The sequence below is a fragment of the Amphiprion ocellaris genome, chromosome 15 (genome assembly GCF_022539595.1).
Source record: "Amphiprion ocellaris isolate individual 3 ecotype Okinawa chromosome 15, ASM2253959v1, whole genome shotgun sequence".
In the NCBI taxonomy this organism is placed as follows: Eukaryota; Metazoa; Chordata; class Actinopteri; family Pomacentridae; genus Amphiprion; species Amphiprion ocellaris.
In genome coordinates this window covers 32,914,184-32,934,814 of record NC_072780.1, presented here as the reverse complement: position 1 = coordinate 32,934,814, position 20,631 = coordinate 32,914,184, and the positions used below count along the sequence as shown (strand labels likewise).

Sequence of the window (20,631 nt, the reverse complement as noted above, 5' to 3'; positions counted from 1 at the left end):
ATTTGTTTAGTTATTTCTATTTGTTTATTTATTTAGTGCTGTTTTTTGATGCCTTTAAAACAGGAAAAAAGTTGTAAATTTATTGTATTTTCCTTTTCTTTTTTAAACATTTTTGGTCAATTTTTGTTTGTTTTGTAGTTATTAACTGTGTTTTATTTAGTAAAAATAAACAGGTTGTCTTTCTAAAAACAGCAAGTATCTGATAAATAAAATGTTTTTGCAGCAAAAACTGCCTAACTTTATGGTCTAATGTTGTAAAAGAACAAATGACTTTATTTGTTTCCTGAATCCAGTTTATTTAGGATTTAAAAATGGTAAACAATTTTTATTTTTCTAAAGTTATAGATTTTTTCCCATTTTACTACATAAATCACAGTTAATAACTACAAAAACAATAACAAAAACAAACCAAAGCTGTTTTTAAAAAAAGAAAAGAAAAAGAACATGAATTTACAATACTTTTTTTTTTGCTGTTTTTAAGAAAAAACCTGCACTCAATAAATAAATAGAAATAATTAAATAAATAAAAAATTAACAACAAATATCTAAGATAATGATATTTTTAGCTCCAAAATAAACGATTATTTGTTTTTAAAAATCATTGTAGTTCTATGGCCAGATACTATTACTATAATAAATATAGTATTTATAGTATTGCTATTATTATTGTTGTTGTTATATGTACACACGCACGCACGCACACACACACACACACACATATATATATATATATGTATATTTTTATTTTTTTAACCTTCTTTTATTGGATATTTCTGCTTATTTATTTGCATTTGGTCACTTGACTCTTTCTGCTGTTACTGTAAAAACAGAATTTCTCCTTTTGGATCAAAGTATTTCTGTTTTATTCTACTTTTTCTATTCTAATTTTAGTTTCCTGCTGGTTTCTCTACATGTATAAATAAATGTGGTGGCAGAAGAAGAGTTTTCAGATATTTTACTGCAATATACCAATAATTAAAACAAACATTTCCTTCTTAAATCTGAGTGTTATCATGTTACATTTTTATTTTTATATTTTTAAATTTATTTAACATGCGTTTCTCCAGGTGGTAAGAGCTACGATAAGGACCATGTGGTGGTTTTACCCGAGGATGAGGAGAGACCGAGTCAGCAGTGGGAGATCGAGCTGCTGTAGACGGAAACACCAGCAGCTCTGCCTCATTATGGGATGGATTTCTGGACTGTAGCTAACAAGAACACAACGAAGCGATACGAACTCTGGATAAAAAATAGTTAGTTTGTCTTTTCTCGTTTCTGTAAAAAGTGCCTCAGTCTGAGTTTCTATTGTGGATCCTGAGGAGCAGCAGAACGTCGAGCTGCATCCCAGGTTCTGGTTGGACCTCCTCCACGACTCTGACCTTCACCTGAGGTTCTGGTTGGACCTCCTCCACGACTCTGAGGTTCTGGTTGGATCTCCTCCACGACTCTGAGGTTCTGGTTGGACCTCCTCCACGGCTCTGACCTTCACCTGAGGTTCTGGTTGGACCTCCTCCACGACTCTGACCTTCACCTGAGGTTCTGGTTGGACCTCCTCCACGACTCTGACCTTCACCTGAGGTTCTGGTTGGACCTCCTCCACGACTCTGACCTTCACCTGAGGTTCTGGTTGGACCTCCTCCACGACTCTGACCTTCACCTGAGGTTCTGGTTGGACCTCCTCCACGGCTCTGACCTTCACCTGAGGTTCTGGTTGGACCTCCTCCACGACTCTGACCTTCACCTGAGGTTCTGGTTGGACCTCCTCCACGACTCTGACCTTCACCTGAGGTTCTGGTTGGACCTCCTCCACGACTCTGAGGTTCTGGTTGGACCTCCTCCACGACTCTGAGGTTGTGGTTGGACCTCCTCCACGACTCTGAGGTTCTGGTTGGACCTCCTCCACAGCTCTGAGGTTCTGGTTGGACCTCCTCCACAGCTCTGAGGTTCTGGTTGGACCTCCTCCATGGCTCTGACCTTCACCTGAGGTTCTGGTTGGACCTCCTCCACAGCTCTGAGGTTCTGGTTGGACCTCCTCCACAGCTCTGAGGTTCTGGTTGGACCTCCTCCACAGCTCTGAGGTTCTGGTTGGACCTCCTCCACGGCTCTGACCTTCACCTGGCCACCTAAATATTCAAACCACAGTCTTTGTTTGTGAGACTCCTGAGTTCATGCAAATGTTCTGCTGGTGAAGCAGAAAAATGGGACTCCTGCTTTGTGTCGACGCTGGATGAATGAAGCCAAAAGAATGTGTAGAATCCCAGAGAAGTTCTGATTTTAATATTTTAATATATAAATGTGGGAAACGTTCGTCACGGGTTGTTTGGTCCAGTTTCTGTCAGGATGCTTCTATTTCTGGACATATTTTGATCTAAATGTTACATGAAACACGTATGTTACCAGCACCAGCTGTATGTTCATATTTCACAGTAAAGGTTTACTGTTATGTAAGAGGGAGAGGTTTTAAAATATTGAATAAAAAATAAAGATAAAAAAAAGGAAAAAACTCATGGATGTGCACATGTTTGATGAAACATCAGGATTTTCTGCAAGTTTAGCTGTTTGCCTTGATTTATTTCAAATATTAATTAATACTTCAAATATTCTGTTGGTCATTTTCCCCCAAACCTCCTCAGAACATCTGGTTCTTCATCTCCAGTACCTTTCTCAATGATCAGAGTTCTACCTTCAGACTGGGAATATTTCCACAGTTCCAGGTCCTTGAAGTCCATAGAGGTGGGTCCAGATTTATCACTTTTTAATGGACTTTTTCCATCATTTCTGAGCCTCAGAACTTCATCAGTCCAGCAGATAGAACCATAACATTTAAGAGGAGAAACACATCTGAGTTCTGGGAAAAACTGAAACTAAAGTAACTAAAAAAAACCTGGAAAATTACAAAGAAAATGAGACAAAATTGCCAAAAAAGGACCAAAACTACCCCAAAGAAACAAAATCAGCACAAAAAGATGCAAAATTACCCCATAAACACACAATATTTCCACTGAAAGATGTAAAATCAGCACAAACTGTGTTCAAAACCACAAATGGCCAGAAGTTGTGAAAAAGCAATTTGACATTTTAAAAAATACTGATTTATGATGTGGAAAATATTTACAGGTTTGGCCTGTTGGTTATTTAAATATCAGTATGTAAATACATTTTTATTTTATTTTTGCCATGATTTTGGTAGTTATTTTCTGTAATTTAAATAAATGGGCGAAAATATGTGGAAAAAACTGTAAATTGTTCTAAAAAAATAACTTTTTTTTTAACATTCTTTTGTTTGTTTTAAACAGCTTTTCGCTGTAATATTTTAGAACAATTTACTGTTTTTTCCCCTCATATTTTCCCCACTTAGTTAAATTCTATAACTATAAAATTCACAGCAAAAAAATAAAAAATTAACAGTAATTAGTCCATGATTGTCGAATACTACTTAATTAATTATTCAGAAAAGTAAGTCGTTCCAAGTAGTATTTCCACATTATTTAACCTGTTAAGACCCAAGCTTTGGTTTGTCTGCATTTTAGATTTCTTCTAGTTATTTGAGATAAGGAGTGAATATAAATTTGGATAATATCTGATTATTATGCTTTATTATATTTGTATTAATATTATATTTATATTATTGTTATTATTATTGTTATTTTAATTATTTAGTTATTATTTTTAAAATTTAAAGTAAAGAAATATCAAGTTATGACTCCAATTCCATGAAGTTACTTCAACTTAAATTTAGCTTTAAATCAACTAATTTGAGTTTAAATCACAGAAAATATTAAGTTGATGCAACATTATTCTGTTAAACATCAAAATAATGTCTTCAAAAGGTTTATTTAAAAGATTAAACTGGAATTTATATCCTGCAGCCGTGCATTTAATGAAATGATGGAACAGGTTCCTGTAATGTTTTTTTAGAGTGTAGAGTAGCTTTGTTTGTGGTAACCACACTGGTCTCATGTTACTGAGAGCTCTGCAGGTAGAAACCGGATTAAAAGTGACAGAAAAACACATTTATACCATGAATTCATGGCCTTACTGAGCTGCTTCTGTTGGAATTATTTAACCCTCCTGTTGTCTTCATTTACAGGCACCAAAAAATATTGTTTCCTTGTCTGAAAAAATTTTTTTTTAAAAAATCAGCAAAAAATTCCAAAAGTTTCAGAAAATTTGCAAAACCTTCAGGAAGAAAATTCCAATAATTCCTTAAAAGTTTTTTTTTAAATGGAAAGAAAATTCTTCTAAATATTTTCAAAAAATTAGTAAAAATCTTCCAAAAAAATCCTAAAAATATCTAAAGTGATTCCATATATAGCAGTAAAACTTCTAATATTTTCTTTAAGAACATTCACAAAAAAAATCAACCAAAATCCAGTGAAATTCGCCGGAGTTTGGTTTATTTTTTTGTGAATGTTCTTAAGAAACATTTTTAACATATTTTTTCCCACCAAAAAATGTTCAAAGATTTCCTAAAAATGTTGAAAATGTGGACATCAGAAGTTTCACTGTGGAAATATATATTTTTTTCCACGTTTTCAAACTTTAAAACGGGTCAATTTTGACCTGCAGGATGACACCAGAGTTAAGGATGAATGCAGCTCTGGACTTTTTGTCGTGTTTCAGGTGTTTTCTCATCTGACTGACTTTTATTTAGATGTGATTTTTATCACCAGAAGCTCCTGTTGTGTTCCTTCTGTGGGTTTGTCCTGGTTTTAGAGCCAAAAGATGTTCTGCTTTAACAACACGCCCTGAAACCAGAGTTTGAACCTTCCTGGCATGCGGCCTGACGGCTTCCTTTATCAGATTTCCTCTGACTTGGTGAAAAACTCGGCAGCTCATCCTTCAGTGAAGCATTTCCTCACTTCAGTTTGTGTTGGATTCACAAAGGGCAGATTGTAGAAGCGTAAACAAACCCGACCGTCCGGATTCCTGCTTCCCAGAGAGCATCGGTGTGTTCAAAGCCCTGAGCATCCCGAGCTCTGATTGGCCGGGAGGGACGGTCAGGTGTGGTGGTGCAGAGGTGGGGCTGAAGTACAGCTAGATTACAGAGGGGTTGTAAAAGTACTGCGAAATACCCTCCACACCCTCCTCCGGCTGCCTCCGAGTCTGTTACAGGTGAGAAAAATGAGAATTTCTGCATAAATACTTGACAGCAGCTGAGTTTTTGGCATCTTAATGATCAAAAACTTAAAGTTCACATTTTTACAGATATTTTGTGCATTTTCTGTGTCTTAGTATGATATTTGTGTTTTTATTACTGTCTGTGTGGTTGAAATCATTTTCAATTTCATTTTTTTTGTATGTATTTGTTCACATTATCAGATAAAACCAAACCATGGACCCCGAATACTTCACCTCCTATGTAAGTAAGCTCTGTTGTGTCTCATTTCATTGATAAAGTTCTCTGTTGGACATTCAATGTTAATGCTACAAAATTAGCTGCATATAATTAATAACTTGTGTTTCTAAGAGGATTTAAAACATCAAAAAAAAAAACTCCCACTGCACTTTAAAAATAGTATTTGGGCTCAACAACAATAAAAATAAAAGTTTGAATCACTCTAAACAAGCTAAACTGTGTTGGAAGAATTAGCTTTATGTTTGAAATTTAAATTAGTTAATACTTGGGAGCATAAATATACATTTTTGGGTTAATTATTCATAAAAATTAAGTTCTTCCAAGAATTATATCCAAGTTATTTTGAAGGGATTTTTAAATAATATGTAAATAATTATCCTAACAAGCAATATTTTTGGTATTTTAATATTAATTGTAAATAAAATTATCTGTTGTCTGAGCATCTGCATAGCATTTAATGAAGAGGAAAAAAGAAAACAATAGTCTTCATCTTACTATTAAATGACATAACATATATGAAATGAGAAGTTATTAGGGTGGCAAATTGAAGTTAAGAAAAACACAGTTGTCAAGCCACTTTTTAAAAGTTATTTCAACTTGAAATTAAGTTTTAAACCAACTATAAATAAATAACTGATAATTAAATCAACGCAGAAATCTGAGTTTATATTTCACACAATATTAATTTGATGCAACATTATTATGTCAACAATCCAAATAGTAGTTGTAACTACTATAGGTAGAAGTTGTGTTGGTTTTTATTTATTTATATACAGATGACACTCCGCTATATGTCCCGTTAAATTCTGGTACCACCGATGTCTCTTATTATTTCCTTGTTGAAATTAAAAAATGGATTCCAAGAATTTCCTGCAGCTGAATGACTCCAAATCTTAAGTGATCATAACTAACTAATACGTACAAGTTGTGTTGATTTTTATTCATTTCTATGCAGATGACACCCTATTATATATGTTATATATTAAGTTGATGCAATGTTATTATGTCAACAGATGAAAATATTGTTTCCAACTTAAAAGGCTGATCTGAATTAGTAAATTAGAACATTCATGGTGGTACACTCTAAAAAATAATGCTCAATAAAATACTTTATTGCATCAATCTTTCTGAGTTCAGACAACTTTTAATGAAATTATGTTCAACCAACAAACTATATTGAGTTAAAGGAATCAGTTTATCATCTAAAATCAAAGGTATTTTTAATTATTTAATGATTGGTAGCATAAACACAAGTCTTTAACCTGATTGTTTGTAAAAATAAAGTTTTTCAAACTAGTATTTTCTAGATCTTTAAAAGGATTTTCTAATTGTTGTGTAGTTAATTGCCATAATTGTGCATTTTTCAGTTGGCAAAAGTTTAATTGCTGTAGTGTTATAGTAGAGACTAAAAATTGCAGAAATCGCAGTTTAATTAAATTAATTATTTAATGATTGGTCACATAAGTATAAGTTTTCAAGTTGATTTGAAAATCAATTCTTCCAAGGGGGAACTCCAGGGTGCATAGAGTTTCGTCGGGCAGATTTTTAAAGAAAATTTAAGTAACAGATTAATCAAAAACAGTAAAGACAAGTTGGATAAAGTGCACAAAGATTGATAGAATAATTAAAACGGATTAAAACAGCCAAAAAGACCAGAAAAACAACAGATATGAAAAATACACATGCACAATAAAATAGAAAAGAAATTAATTAAATTAAATTTACCAAAAACAGTGGGAAAAGAATAGTCTTTGGTCTTACTAAAATTTAAAAAAAAAACAAAAAAAAAACCCATAAATTCTCCTAAATATGAGTTATTAGGTTGGCAAATTGAAGTAAAGATTATTTAACTCAATTTAAAATGAAATTTTAAATCAACTAATTTATAATGCAACTCTATGGAAATGCTTTTTGGAGTTATTAAGATCTTTACAAGTGCCTTTTTAGAGTTATTAAGCTCTATATAAGTGTTTTTTAGAGTGCTAATGTACCAACCCTCCACCAGCAGGTAAAACATATTTGAGAGTCTTTGGATTCCAGCTGGCTGCTATCACTGCTCATCTCCTGGTTGTTCTTTCAGCCACATTCCAGCTGTTTCATCACATTTCCATCGACACAAACAGGATCTTTATCAGTCCAGTCTGCAAGTTTTATTGGTTTTATTTTCCTTCATCTAACAGAATATGTGTTGGGGAACGTTGGGAACCGTTCGACCTTTTCCCGGTTTCCATGCCGACCGAGATGCGATGGAGATCCGAGAAGCTCTGGAGAGCAAAAGTAGGTCTTCTGCTACATTCCCGCTTTTATTTCCCTGTTATTAAACCCATGATAATAACACACATGTCATTCAGACGTAGTGACTCTGCTGAGAATCCTGACCAACCGGACCAACGCCCAGCGGCAGGAGATCGTGAAGACCTTTGAAGAACAAACCCATAAGGTAGAGAAACACCACATGTTTAGAAAGAACTGGACAGAATTTTCTGGCCCTGGAGGAAAAACATCCTCCGTTCATCCATCATCGGTTGCACAACACTGTCATCCCTTCATCTGCTGATGAAATGTAGAAATGTTTGAACACACCTTTGTTTGGAGAAGGTTCAGCTGTGGTCGGACAGCAAAGAATCTTTATTCTCAACAGCAGCGTGTCTGTTTATCTTAAAGGGAAAGTCAACAGAGCAGAAACAGGACATAAAACATACACTGTAAAATAAAATACACGTGTTATTTACACATTTTTCCCATTCCAGGTTCGTTTTGCATCTTTAGAAGAAACAACATCTAAAATGGGAAAACAGAAGTCATATTTTTAATTTAAATGATTGTAAAACACCTGTATCTTTCAATAACATCAAATTTTTAAAAAGATAGTTTAGATTTTTTTTGTTCAAACATTACTTCTAAAAAATAAAAAAATTAACTCCAATTTTAGAAATATCATTTTGTCTAATATGTGAAATTGTAAATGTACATCTAGAATAGAATACAAGAAGTCACAATTAACACAGAGATATCTTTTAAACTGTTGAAGTCAATCATTTTATGGATATTTATCTCTAATTATTAATAATTTCCAAATTTTCAAGAAAATTACAAAATTAGACACATTTACATGTCTAATGTAAAATAACATCTAAAAGCTCCGACTGTAAAAAACTAAGAATTTTTTTGTTTAAAAGAAAACATGTTTTTTAAAATATAAAATGCATAATAATAATAATAATAATAATAATAATAATAATAATAATAATAATAATAATAATAATAATAATAATAATATAACATGTTTTTAATATTTAAAAATGTATTTTATTAATAATAATATTATATGACATGGTTTAATACAAAATGTATATTAATAATAATAATAATAATAATAATAACAACAATAATAATATACAACAACAACAACATATAGCATGTTTTTAATACATAAAAATGGATTTCAAATATTTCCCCCTCGCAATTAGTTGATTCTTTAATTTTACACAGATTTGTTTGTTAAATTATAGATATTTTGTGCACAAATCCTGTAATATCTTTTTTCCAACATTTTTTATATTATACTAGATATTAATGTATCCTATAATAAAAGTCATTATTATAGGATACATTAGCATTAGATTGACATATGTTCATGTCTAATAATGTAAAATAGCATGATAAACTTGTAACTGTGAACAGGCAATAATGAACTTGTTAATTTAAAGCATAAAACTATAATTTTCCATTAATTTATTTGGTAAATTGAGGATATCTTATATATTTATAACAGTTTTCACAACTTAAATGTAAACAGTCTAATACCATTTTTTTCAGTGTATCTATCAGTTTTTATGTATATTTGTAATTTCATTGTTTTTTTACATGTAGAAATGTTTTTAAAAATACCTCATTATACATAAAACAGGCATATCTTGTGTTTTTTCAACGACACCGTCTAAAATGAATCACTGTGGTTTATCAGGACCTGGATGATGATGAAACGTGTATTTTATTTATGGAATATCTAGTATTTTTTCACTGACACCGTCTAAAATGGGTCACTGTGGTTTATCAGGATGTTGATGATGATGAAACGTGTTTATTTATGGAATATTTAGTGTTTTTCTCTGACACCATCTAAAATGGGTTGCTGTGGTTTATCAGGACCTGGATGATGATGAAACATATATTTTATTTATGGAATATCTAGTGTTTTTTCAATGACACCATCTAAAATATGTCACTCTGGTTTATCAGGACCTTGCGGCGGCTCTGAAGAAATGTTTATCTGGAGATGTGGAGGTTCTTTTGCTGGAGCTTCTGATGCCTCCTGTTCAGTACGAAGCTTATCGGCTGCAGCAGGCCATGGCCGTGAGCTTTTATTTAATTACCTGTTATTTATATTAGTGTTTATATTTATATATCTTTATATTTATGTGTGCAGGGTTTAGGTACAGACGAGGAAACTCTGATGGAGATTCTGTGCACCAGATCTGGACCTCGGCTTCAGGAAATCAGAGCCACATATAAACAATGTAACTTTTCTAATCTTCTTCAAAGACAGAAACTGATTATTGTGGACGTTAAAACTCTGATATTTCTTCTATTTCTTTTGGTTTTCAGTGTATAAGAAAGATCTGGAGAAGGAGCTGAAAGGAGAAACCAGTGGAGACTTTGCTAAACTCATTCTGGCTTTACTAAATGTAATTTAATTATTTTTATCTTTAAATTTGTCACAACTAACCTTCACATTATGTTAAAACTCCAACTGTATGCTGTGTGGATTATTATTTAATCTATATGTGGCACTGAAATAGAATTTTTTTTTGTTTCTTCCTCTCAACAGAAAAGCGACACTGCTGGTGGTGTTCAAAGAGATATTGAGGTATTTATTCACTTTACTTTCATAAATTTAAAAACGTGCTCTAATTGTATGAAAGGAGAATCTCTGATCATTATATTCTAATATAATAAAGCATAAATCCGAATAGTGACGATTAACAATAAAAGTTTTGATTTTCTGACAAGTTATCAAAGCAAGTCTGTAGTTTATGTATTTTTCACTGATTTTTTAAATATTCAAAAATATCAATAAAATTACAAAAACATACCTATTTACATGTCTTAGTGCAAAATAGTATTAAAAATCCCCAACAACTGTAAATATTTTTAAAAATAAAATGTTTTTATACATAGAAAGCCATTTTTTTGAAAATTGACAATTATTTTCTTGTCAAGAGAGGAATTTGTTAAATTCAACCATAAAACTGTGAATATATTTATAAAATTGATTTATACAGATTAATACAGTAGACTGTAAAAAATGTGTAATTTTAGGCATTTTTTTAACAAGATTTTTAAAATATTTAAAAATATCAATAAAATTACAAAAATATACATATTTACATGTTTAATGCCTATTAACATTAAAAATCCCCTTAAAAGTTCCCTTGTTTAGTAGAAAATATATTTTTATACATAAAAGTCTAATTTACTGTAAATTCACTATTATTTTCCTTTTAATGCATGAATTGGTTCAATTCATGCATAAAACCGAATATATTTATAAAATTAGACACAATTAGTGACAACAATTAACAGAAAAAAGCATTGATTCTATAATTTTACACAGGTTTATTTCTTAAATGACAGGTAGCTTGTACACTGTAAAAAAGAAACAAACAACAAAAAACAAAAAAACACCAACCTTTTTCCAAGATTTTTAAAATGTCCAAGAATGTCAATGATGAAACTGCAAGAGTAGACAAATTTACCTGTACTGTTAAAATTCCCACTTTTTAAAATCAAAAATTACATTTTTTAGCCTTAAAAAATATGAAAAATTTTTCATTTGTGTGGTTCAAAGAGATACTGAGGTATTATCTCCCATTATGCTCTTACACACCAATGTGGTACTCTAATTGTTACAAGAAGCATCTCTGAGCATTATATTCTAATATAAAAAAGCGTGAATCTACTAAATTCTGACAGGGCACTATAGTAATCCATAGATTTACTCCATTAATCTGTTAATAAGAAAAGAAGGTGTGATTTTGGAACAATTCTAACAATCGTAATTGCAGAAACAGCTCAAAAAAGCACTTTTTCCCAATTATTTACTCTCTCAGATAGAAAATATTCAGAATAACTGTGATAAACATGAACCCTGTGACACTCAAAGGCTTATATAGAGCAAAATGTTGTATAATCTAAAATTTGTGTGATTTCACCTTCATCTGGTTGTTTTTTTGTTGTTGTTTTCAGTCTCTGTCTGCGTCTCTAAGTGGGAAAAAAGCCGATGCCGGACCGTGGATCAACATTCTGACCTCCAGAGACTTGGATCATCTCAACAAAGGTGGTTCTCTGATTTAGATTTTCACAGTTTTAAACATAAATAAGTTGATTCCTTTAACTTTTATTAATAAATCCCCGGCAGTTCTGACGGGACTGGAGCTGAAGAACGGACAGACGATCAATCAAACTGTGGAGAAACACTTCTCTGGAGACTTCCGACTGGGTTTGAGTGTATTAGGTAAAGAAAGTTTAAATGTTTTAATGTTAAATGCACATGCTGAATAACCTCTAAAGTTTATTATTATCTGTGTTTGCAGTTCAGTGCATTCAAAGCTCCGATGTTTACCTCGCCAAAAGACTGGCCTCCATGAAGGTATGCTAGTTATCTTTCTAACTCACTGAAGTTAAACATATTTTAATGAGGTTTTTGCCCTAACAAAAGCAGGGACTGAGGGCGATGGATGTTCCTCAAATGTCAGAAGTTAACATGTACTAAAACTGCAAGCAGCATTGGTCAGATCCTCACACCATAGGGTTTTAATAGGGTCTTCGAACCATTCGGTGCTTGGACCCTAATTAAAGCTGCAAGCAGCGTTGGTCGGGTCCTCGCATCCTTGCTGGTCACTGAATCTAAGCATGTCCACCAGGTGGCGCTGAGACTGAGAGTGTATTTTGGCCTAGGTTTGTAATCAGGGCCAGAGTCTGATCCCACATGTAAGTTTGAGGCAGATTGCAGCATGTACAGACTAGTTGGACAGCACTTCCTGTTTCATGGTGAATTGTCAAAACTCCGCCAGCCGCCATTTCCAAGCCCTCAGATTTTTACGGAGCAAAGATTTTTTTGAATATCTTTTAATCATCCATGCCTCCATGCCTGTAGCACATCCTAGCCAAATCTGAGCTCTGTTGGGGTTACCCTGTTTGAGTTTATAGCTTTTGAAAAAGTGAACTAATTGGTCCAAAATATGTCACATAATTGAAAATTGCCAACTTCCTGTTGTGTTTTTGGTATGGGTGTCAATTACATTTTAGTGCATCTTCATAAATTACATATGCCTACCAAATTTCATAGCTGTAAGTGACACGTAGTGGCAGTAGTTTGTGATTGAGGTTTTCCAGGTGGCACTATTGAGCCATTTTGGCACACACATGTACAATTCCTTTAAAATAACAAATTTTTTGACTGTCCAGATGTGTGTGCAAATTTTCACAGGTTCTCGAGCATTTTAAAGCCTTCAAAATTGCAATTTTAAATGCAACAGAAAAACAATGAAACATAATAGGTTTCAAGAGGCTTCTGCACCGTCGGTGTTTGGACCCTGATAAGAAGAGAACGTCTAACTTGAATTTACCTGCAATGAATCGAGCTTTATAAATAAAACATTGCCTGCAATTTACGGAACAAACTTCCTCTTTTTTGTAACATCCCAGTTTGTAAATCAATCAGAGTTTATGATGGAGTTTCTTGTTATTTTCCATGCAGTCGATCATTTAAAGCGACTGAAACTTCCTGGGAGATGAATCGCTTTATGCAAAACGTCGTTAACTGAGCCGAACAAATGATTCCTGTGTCCTTAGACTTGAATTTTGCATTCATGAGAACATCGATTAAATCAGGTATTGGCCTTTTGAGCTCTGAGTTTTTTTTAACCCAAAATCTATTTTACATGAAGAACCAACCTGTCCTCCATCACACTATTTGTGAATTTCTGGGTTTTTGCTCTTCAGAGGCCAGAAAGACGGGATTTAATCAGTGGACAGCACTCGTTTTTACATCACAGCCATTATAACAGTTTTCTTTACTAAAATAGAGTTTTTTTTATCACTATTATTGCTGCTAAAGGTATAAACATTATTTGTTTAGCTGGAGATAGTACTTGTATAGCCTTAGAAAGTACCAGAAATGTACAGAAATTAGCTTTAAATGCATTTTATTGATGGGGCACAACAGTGTGCTGTATGCTGTGCAATGGAATTCACACATCTTTTGAATCACTGCTCCCACCCACAATGTGCAGAACTTACAACAATAATTAGAAGAAAATAAAATAATAGGTGCGACAAAAACATATGAAGAACATATTAAACTGTTATTTGTTATTAATGCTTTTCTCCCAGTTTCTCATTGTGTGTTTGTTTTTGTGGTTTTACAAGTGTGTGTTTCAGCCCACTGTAACTGTGATTTTAATCAAAAAGTATGTTTTATAGAGTCTTCTGCCTTCGTATGATAATCTATTCAAGATTTGACCCACCTAAGCTCACTGGTTTTTGATCTGGACCTGGTCTAAAGTGGTTCAGATGCAAAAAAAACGCACTAAAATCTCCATGTTTTTACATTCTAACACTAAAATTTATCGTTTTCCATATCAAAAATTCTGTTTTATAGTCTTTAGCCTTTGTACAAAGATCTATTCCAGACTGAACCCACCTAAGGTTTTTAATCTGGACCTGGTTTAAAGTGGTCCAGATGCAAAAAAAACAAACTAAAATCAATTATCTTTACATTTTTACAGAGAAAATAATGGTTTTCCATGTCAACAATGATGTTTTAAAGAGTGTTTAGCCTTTGTACGACGATCTTTTCCAGATTGAACCCCCTAAACACACTGGTTTTTAATCTGGATCTGGTCTAAAGTGATCCAGATGCAAAATAACGCACTAAAATCTCCATGTTTTTACATTCTAACACAAAAAAGAATCTTTTTCTGCATCAAAAATGATGTTTTAATGAGTCTTTAGCTTTTGTGCGACAATGTCTTCAAAATCTGACCCACCTAAGCTCAGTGGTTTTTGATGTGGACTTGATCTAAAGTGGTCCAGATGCAACAAAATAAACTAAAATCACCATGTTTTTACATTCTAACACAAAAAACAATGGTTTTCTATGTCAAAAAGTATGTTTTAAAGATTGTTTAACCTTTGTACGACTATCTATTCAAGAAGCGAAGCCAAGATCACATTCTGCCTTATTTATTAGTTTTTTATTATTCACAACAGCACTTCTAGAACACACAGATTTGCCAGACTGTAGTTGCATTGACTTTAAAGCTACATGAAACAAACTGGATGTTAACTTCGTATATCAGAGGTGAAATTTGGGACTTTTCACATCCTAATAATTTGAACTTTTGCAGCCGTCCTTTGTTCACGGCATCATGGTTTCTCACAGCGAGGAGGATCTGCTCTGCATCCGGGCAGCCTTCGTTAAACTAACAGGAACTTCTCTGTACTCGGCTCTGCAGGTCAGTAATACTGCAATAAATACTACAATCATCTCTCAGTATCCAACACTGACCTCAAATCTTTCTTTTTCTACAGAAACAGTTCAAAGGAGATCATCTACAGGCGCTGCTGGCCGTCTGTCGGTCCGAAGATTAAACCAGAATCAAACAGTCTGCCTTTATGCAAAAACAAACTTTATGATAACTTCCTGCTTTCACATTTTATTAGATCAACACGAATGGCATCTTTTACATTTATTTACTTATACAAATACATAAAATCTAACAAAATAAGTTGTGTTGAGTGCAGTTCATGAAAAGGCGATTAATAATTTATACTGCAAATAAATGTAGTATATGTTTTACAAGTAAACCAGGGAGGGAACACTGGCACAATTTGTTAGATAATCTCATCACAATATTACCTTCACTATAAAGTCTTGTGTTTTTAACCCTCCTATTATCTTTGGGCTCAATTTGATCCCACTCAATATTTAACGTCTCTAAATAAATGATCATTCTTTTCAATTCATAATTAATGACTTTTCATAATTTAATGGAGGCAACTGGGTAAAGATAAAATGAACATGATGACATGTTTTCAATGACCTGTACACATGTTGAACGTATCAGTTTTCTTTGGGGTGAATTTGACCTCAGGCTTTTAGCTGGATAAAACATATAAGAAAGTAAACGTTTGTTCATGAATGTACATAACATCCTCAGATGTGATGAATCAACAACTCAAAAAGGATCCAAACCGTAGAACAGTCTCAGATTTTAGTCTTCATCAGCTGAGACAGCCTTCAGACTTTAATCAGCTCAAGTTGTAGTTGCTTTTTTTTTTTTTTTAGTTCAAATCTGTTTCTTGACGAGGATATTCAACAAGTTCAATGCTACAGTTAGAATTTCGGATACAGAGTTACAATTTTCCCTTCATTGATATTCATCTTCATTCGGTTGACTGAAGCTTCACGGATGCTAAAAGAGAAGCGTCAAAGAACAAGAGTTTTTTATTAGTCCTTGAGGTGACTTTTTGGTTCTCACTGGCAGAGCAGGTGGAACAACAACAGCACCACAGGAAAGAACGCCGAGGCTCTCACCACCGAGACGCCGCTTTCTGTAGTCAAAGTCATAGCTACAGTGGTTGCGTTGACAGTTATGTTGCTGGTTGGGTTGACAGTGGTTGCGTTGACAGTTACATTGCTGGTTGGGTTGACGGTTGTGGCGTCGGTTGTGGCGTCGGTTGTAGGATCAGTTGTTGCTTTGACAGTCGTAGCTTCGGCTGGATTTTCAGTAGCTGGGTTAATGGTTGTAGCTTTGGCTGTAGTCTTGGTCATCAGTTTGACAGTCGTAGCTTCAGGTGTCGTCTTGGTTGTTGGGTTGACGGCCGGAGCTTCAGGTGTCGTCTTGGTTGTTGGGTTGATGGCCGGAGCTTCAGGTGTCGTCTTGGTTGTTGGGTTGACGGCTGGAGCTTCAGGTGTCGTCTTGGTTGTTGGGTTGATGGCCGGAGCTTCAGGTGTAGTCTTGGTTGTTGGGTTGACGGCCGGAGCTTCAGGTGTCATCTTGGTTGTTGAGTTGACGGCCGGAACTTCGGGTGTCGTCTTGGTTGTTGGGTTGACGGCCGGAGCTTCAGGTGTCGTCTTGGTTGTTGGGTTGACGGCCGGAGCTTCAGGTGTCGTCTTGGTTGTTGAGTTGACGGCCGAAACTTCAGGTGTCGTCTTGGTTGTTGGGTTGACGGCCGGAGCTTCAGGTGTCGTCTTTGTTGTTGAGTTGACGGCCGGAACTTCAGGTGTCGTCTTGGTTGTTGGGTTGACGGCCGGAGCTTCAGGTGTCGTCTTGGTTGTTGAGTTGACGGCCGGAACTTCAGGTGTCGTCTTGGTTGTTGGGTTGACGGCTGTGGTGGTCGAATCTGTGATTGCAATCTGTCAGAGTCGCGATGGTTCCAGACACAGTGGACCAGAAAAAGAACAAAAAAAGCTATAATTTCAGTAAGTATTAAGAAGCAGTAGCATCTGTTCCAACAACATTTCTGCTTTTCTGTCTCGATAGTTGTTTCTCATGATTTGTTCCAGTCACTACCAGGATAACTGTTGGTGAGTCATCCAGAATTGGAGGACATTTGGGCTTCAAAATGTTTGAATAATAAACGATCAAAGGCTTGATTGGCTCAGCTTCCACATCAATGGTAGCATTTTTATTCTATGCTTTCTGTGCTGTTTGCTAACTCTACTCTAATCCATGCTAATGTGATCTTTTTCTCAGCAGTAGAAGCTAGATATTTAGCTGCTGTTACTGCTGACCAAGAGGACAAACTGACTGATGGAAAACAGTCCAAAGAATTAGTCTGATCCTGATAATATGAGCTGGAGGGAGACATTCAATCAAGGCTGACAATGGGATGAAAAGATGGAAAATAGAAGAGAGGACATAGCTTTGCTCTACACATTCTGTAGGAACACTGTTGGATGATGGAAACAACAAAAACATGACACAAATGAAAAAAACAAGACGCAAAACGACAAAATCAAGACACAAAACAACAAAATCAAGACACAAAACAACAAAAACAAGACACAAAACAACAAAAACAAGACACAAAATGACAAAATCAAGACATAAAACCACAAAACAACAAAAACAAGATTCAAAACGACAAAATCAAGACACTAAACAACAAAAGCAAGACACAAAATGAAATAAACGAGACACAAAACGACAAAAACAAGACACAAAATGAGATAAACGAGACACAAAACGACAAAGACACAAAATGACAAAACGTCATCAACAGGTTCTGCTAACATGTTGTGGGACACGTTCCATGTTAATAATTATTATTTAAAATATTACGTTGATAAAAAAAAATGTTCCTGCAATTACCACAGACTTCAATGAAAAGAATATTACCAAAAAAGAGATTCAATTTGGTCATCAGGGGGGTGGGACAAGAGAAAGACTGCATTTTAGGGGGAACTCCAGACTTATTTGTTATTTTAAAAATATTTTCAAATTAATCCAGAACGACTCAAAACCTCATCCAAATGCACTTAGAATTTATCCCAAACACGTCCAATTGTCTTAAATCCCTTGAAATGTTTCCATTATGAGCTGATACTTGTTCCAAATGACTTGAAATTTGTCCTGAATTACTCAAAATGCATCCAAAATGACTCAAAATTCATCTAAATCTGTCTAAAAACATGTAAAATGAGTCAAAATTAGTCCAAAACTCATCCAAATCTACTTAGAATATATATATATATATATATATATATATATATATATATATATATATATATATATATATATATATATATATATATATATATATATATATATATATATATATATATATATATATATATATATATATATATCAATAAAACTTCTAATATTTTCTTTCAGAACATTCACAAAAAATTCTACCAAAATCCAGTGAAATTCGCTGGATTTTGGTTGATTTTTATGTGAATGTTCTTAAAGAAACATTTTTAACATTTCTTTTTTTCCACCAAAAAATGTTCAAAGATTTCCCAAAAATGTAGAAAATGTGGACGTCAGAAGTTTCACTGTGAAAATATATATTTTTCCACATTTTCAAACTTTAAAATGGGTCAATTTTGATCCACAGGACGACACGAGGGTAAGATCTATAAAACCACCATATAAACCTGTGAAACTTTCAGGACAGTTCCAGGTTAAGTAATTAATTGATTAAATACACACAAAGCATCTCTAGTATGGTCATTTTAAGAGATAATGATGAGGTACCTGTGTGAATGCCAGCAGAGCTACGGTAAAAACTCCTAAAGCCGAGGTCTTCATGATGGATGTAGAGATGAAACCGTAGACGAGTTTTCTGCGAGACTTCTCTCGTTGCGTTCAGCCAACTTCTACTTCTGGCAAACTAACGGGAAACTTTATTTCTTTGTGCTTTTATGCCAGAGCATCACATTTCAGGAGGTAGGCGTGAGATCGGCACCCAGATCCAGGAAGCCCAACGCTGAATTGAAGCAATCAAACACAGTTTTTATGGCGCTGGTCAGTCATTGCCGCTTTCAGGGAAGTACGAATTTTCATAACCACTTCCCTTTCTGCAACACTGCACAAATATCTCGTTGTTTTCTGAGGTCAACGTGATGGAGAATGTTCTGTTTGAATGAGAAGTCGATAAATGGTGTAATTTTCAATCTTTGAAGCACAAACTTCCTTCTGACTTTGTATAAATGCATCGACCCAAACAATTGAGCTCCATGGATTGAAAGAGTTATATTTTAGTCAGAAATGGAGAATTATTCACCCCATTCTGGTGGATAATTGACACCATGAAAAACAAATACGTGACAATGTCATTTCCTCTAACGGGACTCACGAGTATATTTACTCACGAGTTGTAGCTCATTAGAGTTTTATGACTTTTCAGTGTGCTTTGGTTGATTATTTATTCTTTATTTAACCTTTATTCATGTAGGTAATCTCTTTGAGACACTGGATCTCATTCTCAAGAGTCCACCTATAACACAACAAAACAGCGTTGAGTCAGTGACAAACAACACCATGGGACCTGAGCGAGACAATACAGTGATGGCACTGATAAATCCTAGCTGACTCACTAAACGGCTGTTCTCCTTCATAATGCACATTGATTCTAAGTTAATCTTCTGATATTACAGCCAACATTTGAGCTCTTGCAACCTGAAGAATGTCAAAACATGTTGGCGTCTTTGCTGTTTTGTAAGAGGTTAGTTTTGGTCCGTCGTTTGGGTGTTTGGAGCACAACAAAAGCTTCTATCAGGTCTATTATAAGTTTAATGTCTCTTTTACACAATACGACACCTGGACTGATTACTGTCTGTATGTGTGGCACCAACAAAATACACCATCCATGATTTAATGTTTCTGTCCTGTTGTTTTGGAATAGTTAGTGTTCACTTTCATATTAAACATTAAAAAAAATCCTAAACTGTAAACCAGGAGAGTCCAACTCATCTTAGTCCAGGTTCCACATCCAGTCCAGTCTGATCTCCAGTGGACCGGACCAGTGAAACCAGTAAAACCACAGCAGAATAACCTAGAAATAACCACAACTCCTAATGGTTCCTTTGTTTTACTGCAGAAATGTTCACATTTAAGGAATTATCTTTTTACTAAACATCATGAACAACTTGAAATTTATGAAGAAAAATAAATTCAGTTTCACCAACATTCAGCCTCAGTTTATCATTTCAACATTACAACTTACAGATCACAGTGTCGACAAAGGAACACAACATTTAGTCACCTGGAACTGAACCAGAGAGGATTTACTGGAGGATCAAAACCACAAAATCAGACAAAAAATGACAAAAACAAGACAAAATAAACATGAGACAAAAACAAAAAAGGCAAAAAATAACAAAAACAAGACAAACTATTTCAAAAATGAGACACAAAATGACCAAAACATGAAACAAATCATAAAAAAGGCAAATAAACAACAAGAACGAGACAAAATATTACAAAAATGAGACACTAAAGGACAAAATTAGAAACAAAATGACAGAAAATTAGACAAGCGACATGAAACAAAACAAAAAAGAGAAAAAATTTGACAAAAAGTTACAAAGCGACAAAAAATGGACAAATAAAACAAAAATTGACAAAAGCGAGAAACAAAACGACAAAAAATAGACAAACAACTCAAAACAAATTGTCAAGATCCAGAAATTATTTTAAATTTACATTCATTTTCACATTTGATCCATTCTATGCCTGTATGGAAATGTAAAG

General features: G+C 34.1%; 3 protein-coding genes across 4 annotated transcripts in view; 2 read left to right on the top strand and 1 right to left on the bottom strand.

The window, feature by feature from the left end:
• The window catches only part of crybg2 (crystallin beta-gamma domain containing 2), a 73,429-nt gene extending 71,796 nt beyond the window's left edge, over nt 1-1,633 (top strand). The window contains exon 24 of one of the 2 annotated variants that reach the window (XM_055018102.1): nt 1,068-1,633. In XM_055018102.1, coding sequence (XP_054874077.1) covers nt 1,068-1,156 — 89 coding nt within the window. In that variant the 3' untranslated portion in view covers nt 1,157-1,633. The remainder of the gene's footprint in view (nt 1-1,067) is intronic. The other variant, XM_055018103.1, reaches the window with a different exon arrangement.
• Nucleotides 1,634-4,995: 3,362 nt separating this feature from the next.
• Nucleotides 4,996-15,394, top strand: anxa14 (annexin A14). Its single transcript, XM_055018142.1, has 13 exons — nt 4,996-5,115; nt 5,323-5,362; nt 7,540-7,636; nt 7,711-7,799; nt 9,602-9,715; nt 9,789-9,879; nt 9,968-10,047; nt 10,191-10,229; nt 11,609-11,699; nt 11,781-11,876; nt 11,956-12,011; nt 14,773-14,880; nt 14,957-15,394. Exons 2-13 carry the CDS (start codon nt 5,336-5,338, stop codon nt 15,014-15,016), a joined length of 948 nt encoding a protein of 315 aa, XP_054874117.1. The 5' UTR covers nt 4,996-5,115; nt 5,323-5,335; the 3' UTR covers nt 15,017-15,394.
• Nucleotides 15,395-15,524: 130 nt separating this feature from the next.
• On the bottom strand, nt 15,525-18,831 carry LOC118471472 (mucin-2-like). Its single transcript, XM_055018143.1, has 2 exons — nt 18,634-18,831; nt 15,525-16,784 (listed from the first exon to the last, which is right to left on the bottom strand). The coding sequence occupies exons 1-2, from the start codon at nt 18,685-18,687 to the stop codon at nt 15,903-15,905; spliced, it is 936 nt and encodes a 311-aa protein (XP_054874118.1). The 5' UTR covers nt 18,688-18,831; the 3' UTR covers nt 15,525-15,902.
• Between the last annotated feature and the right edge of the window lie 1,800 nt (nt 18,832-20,631).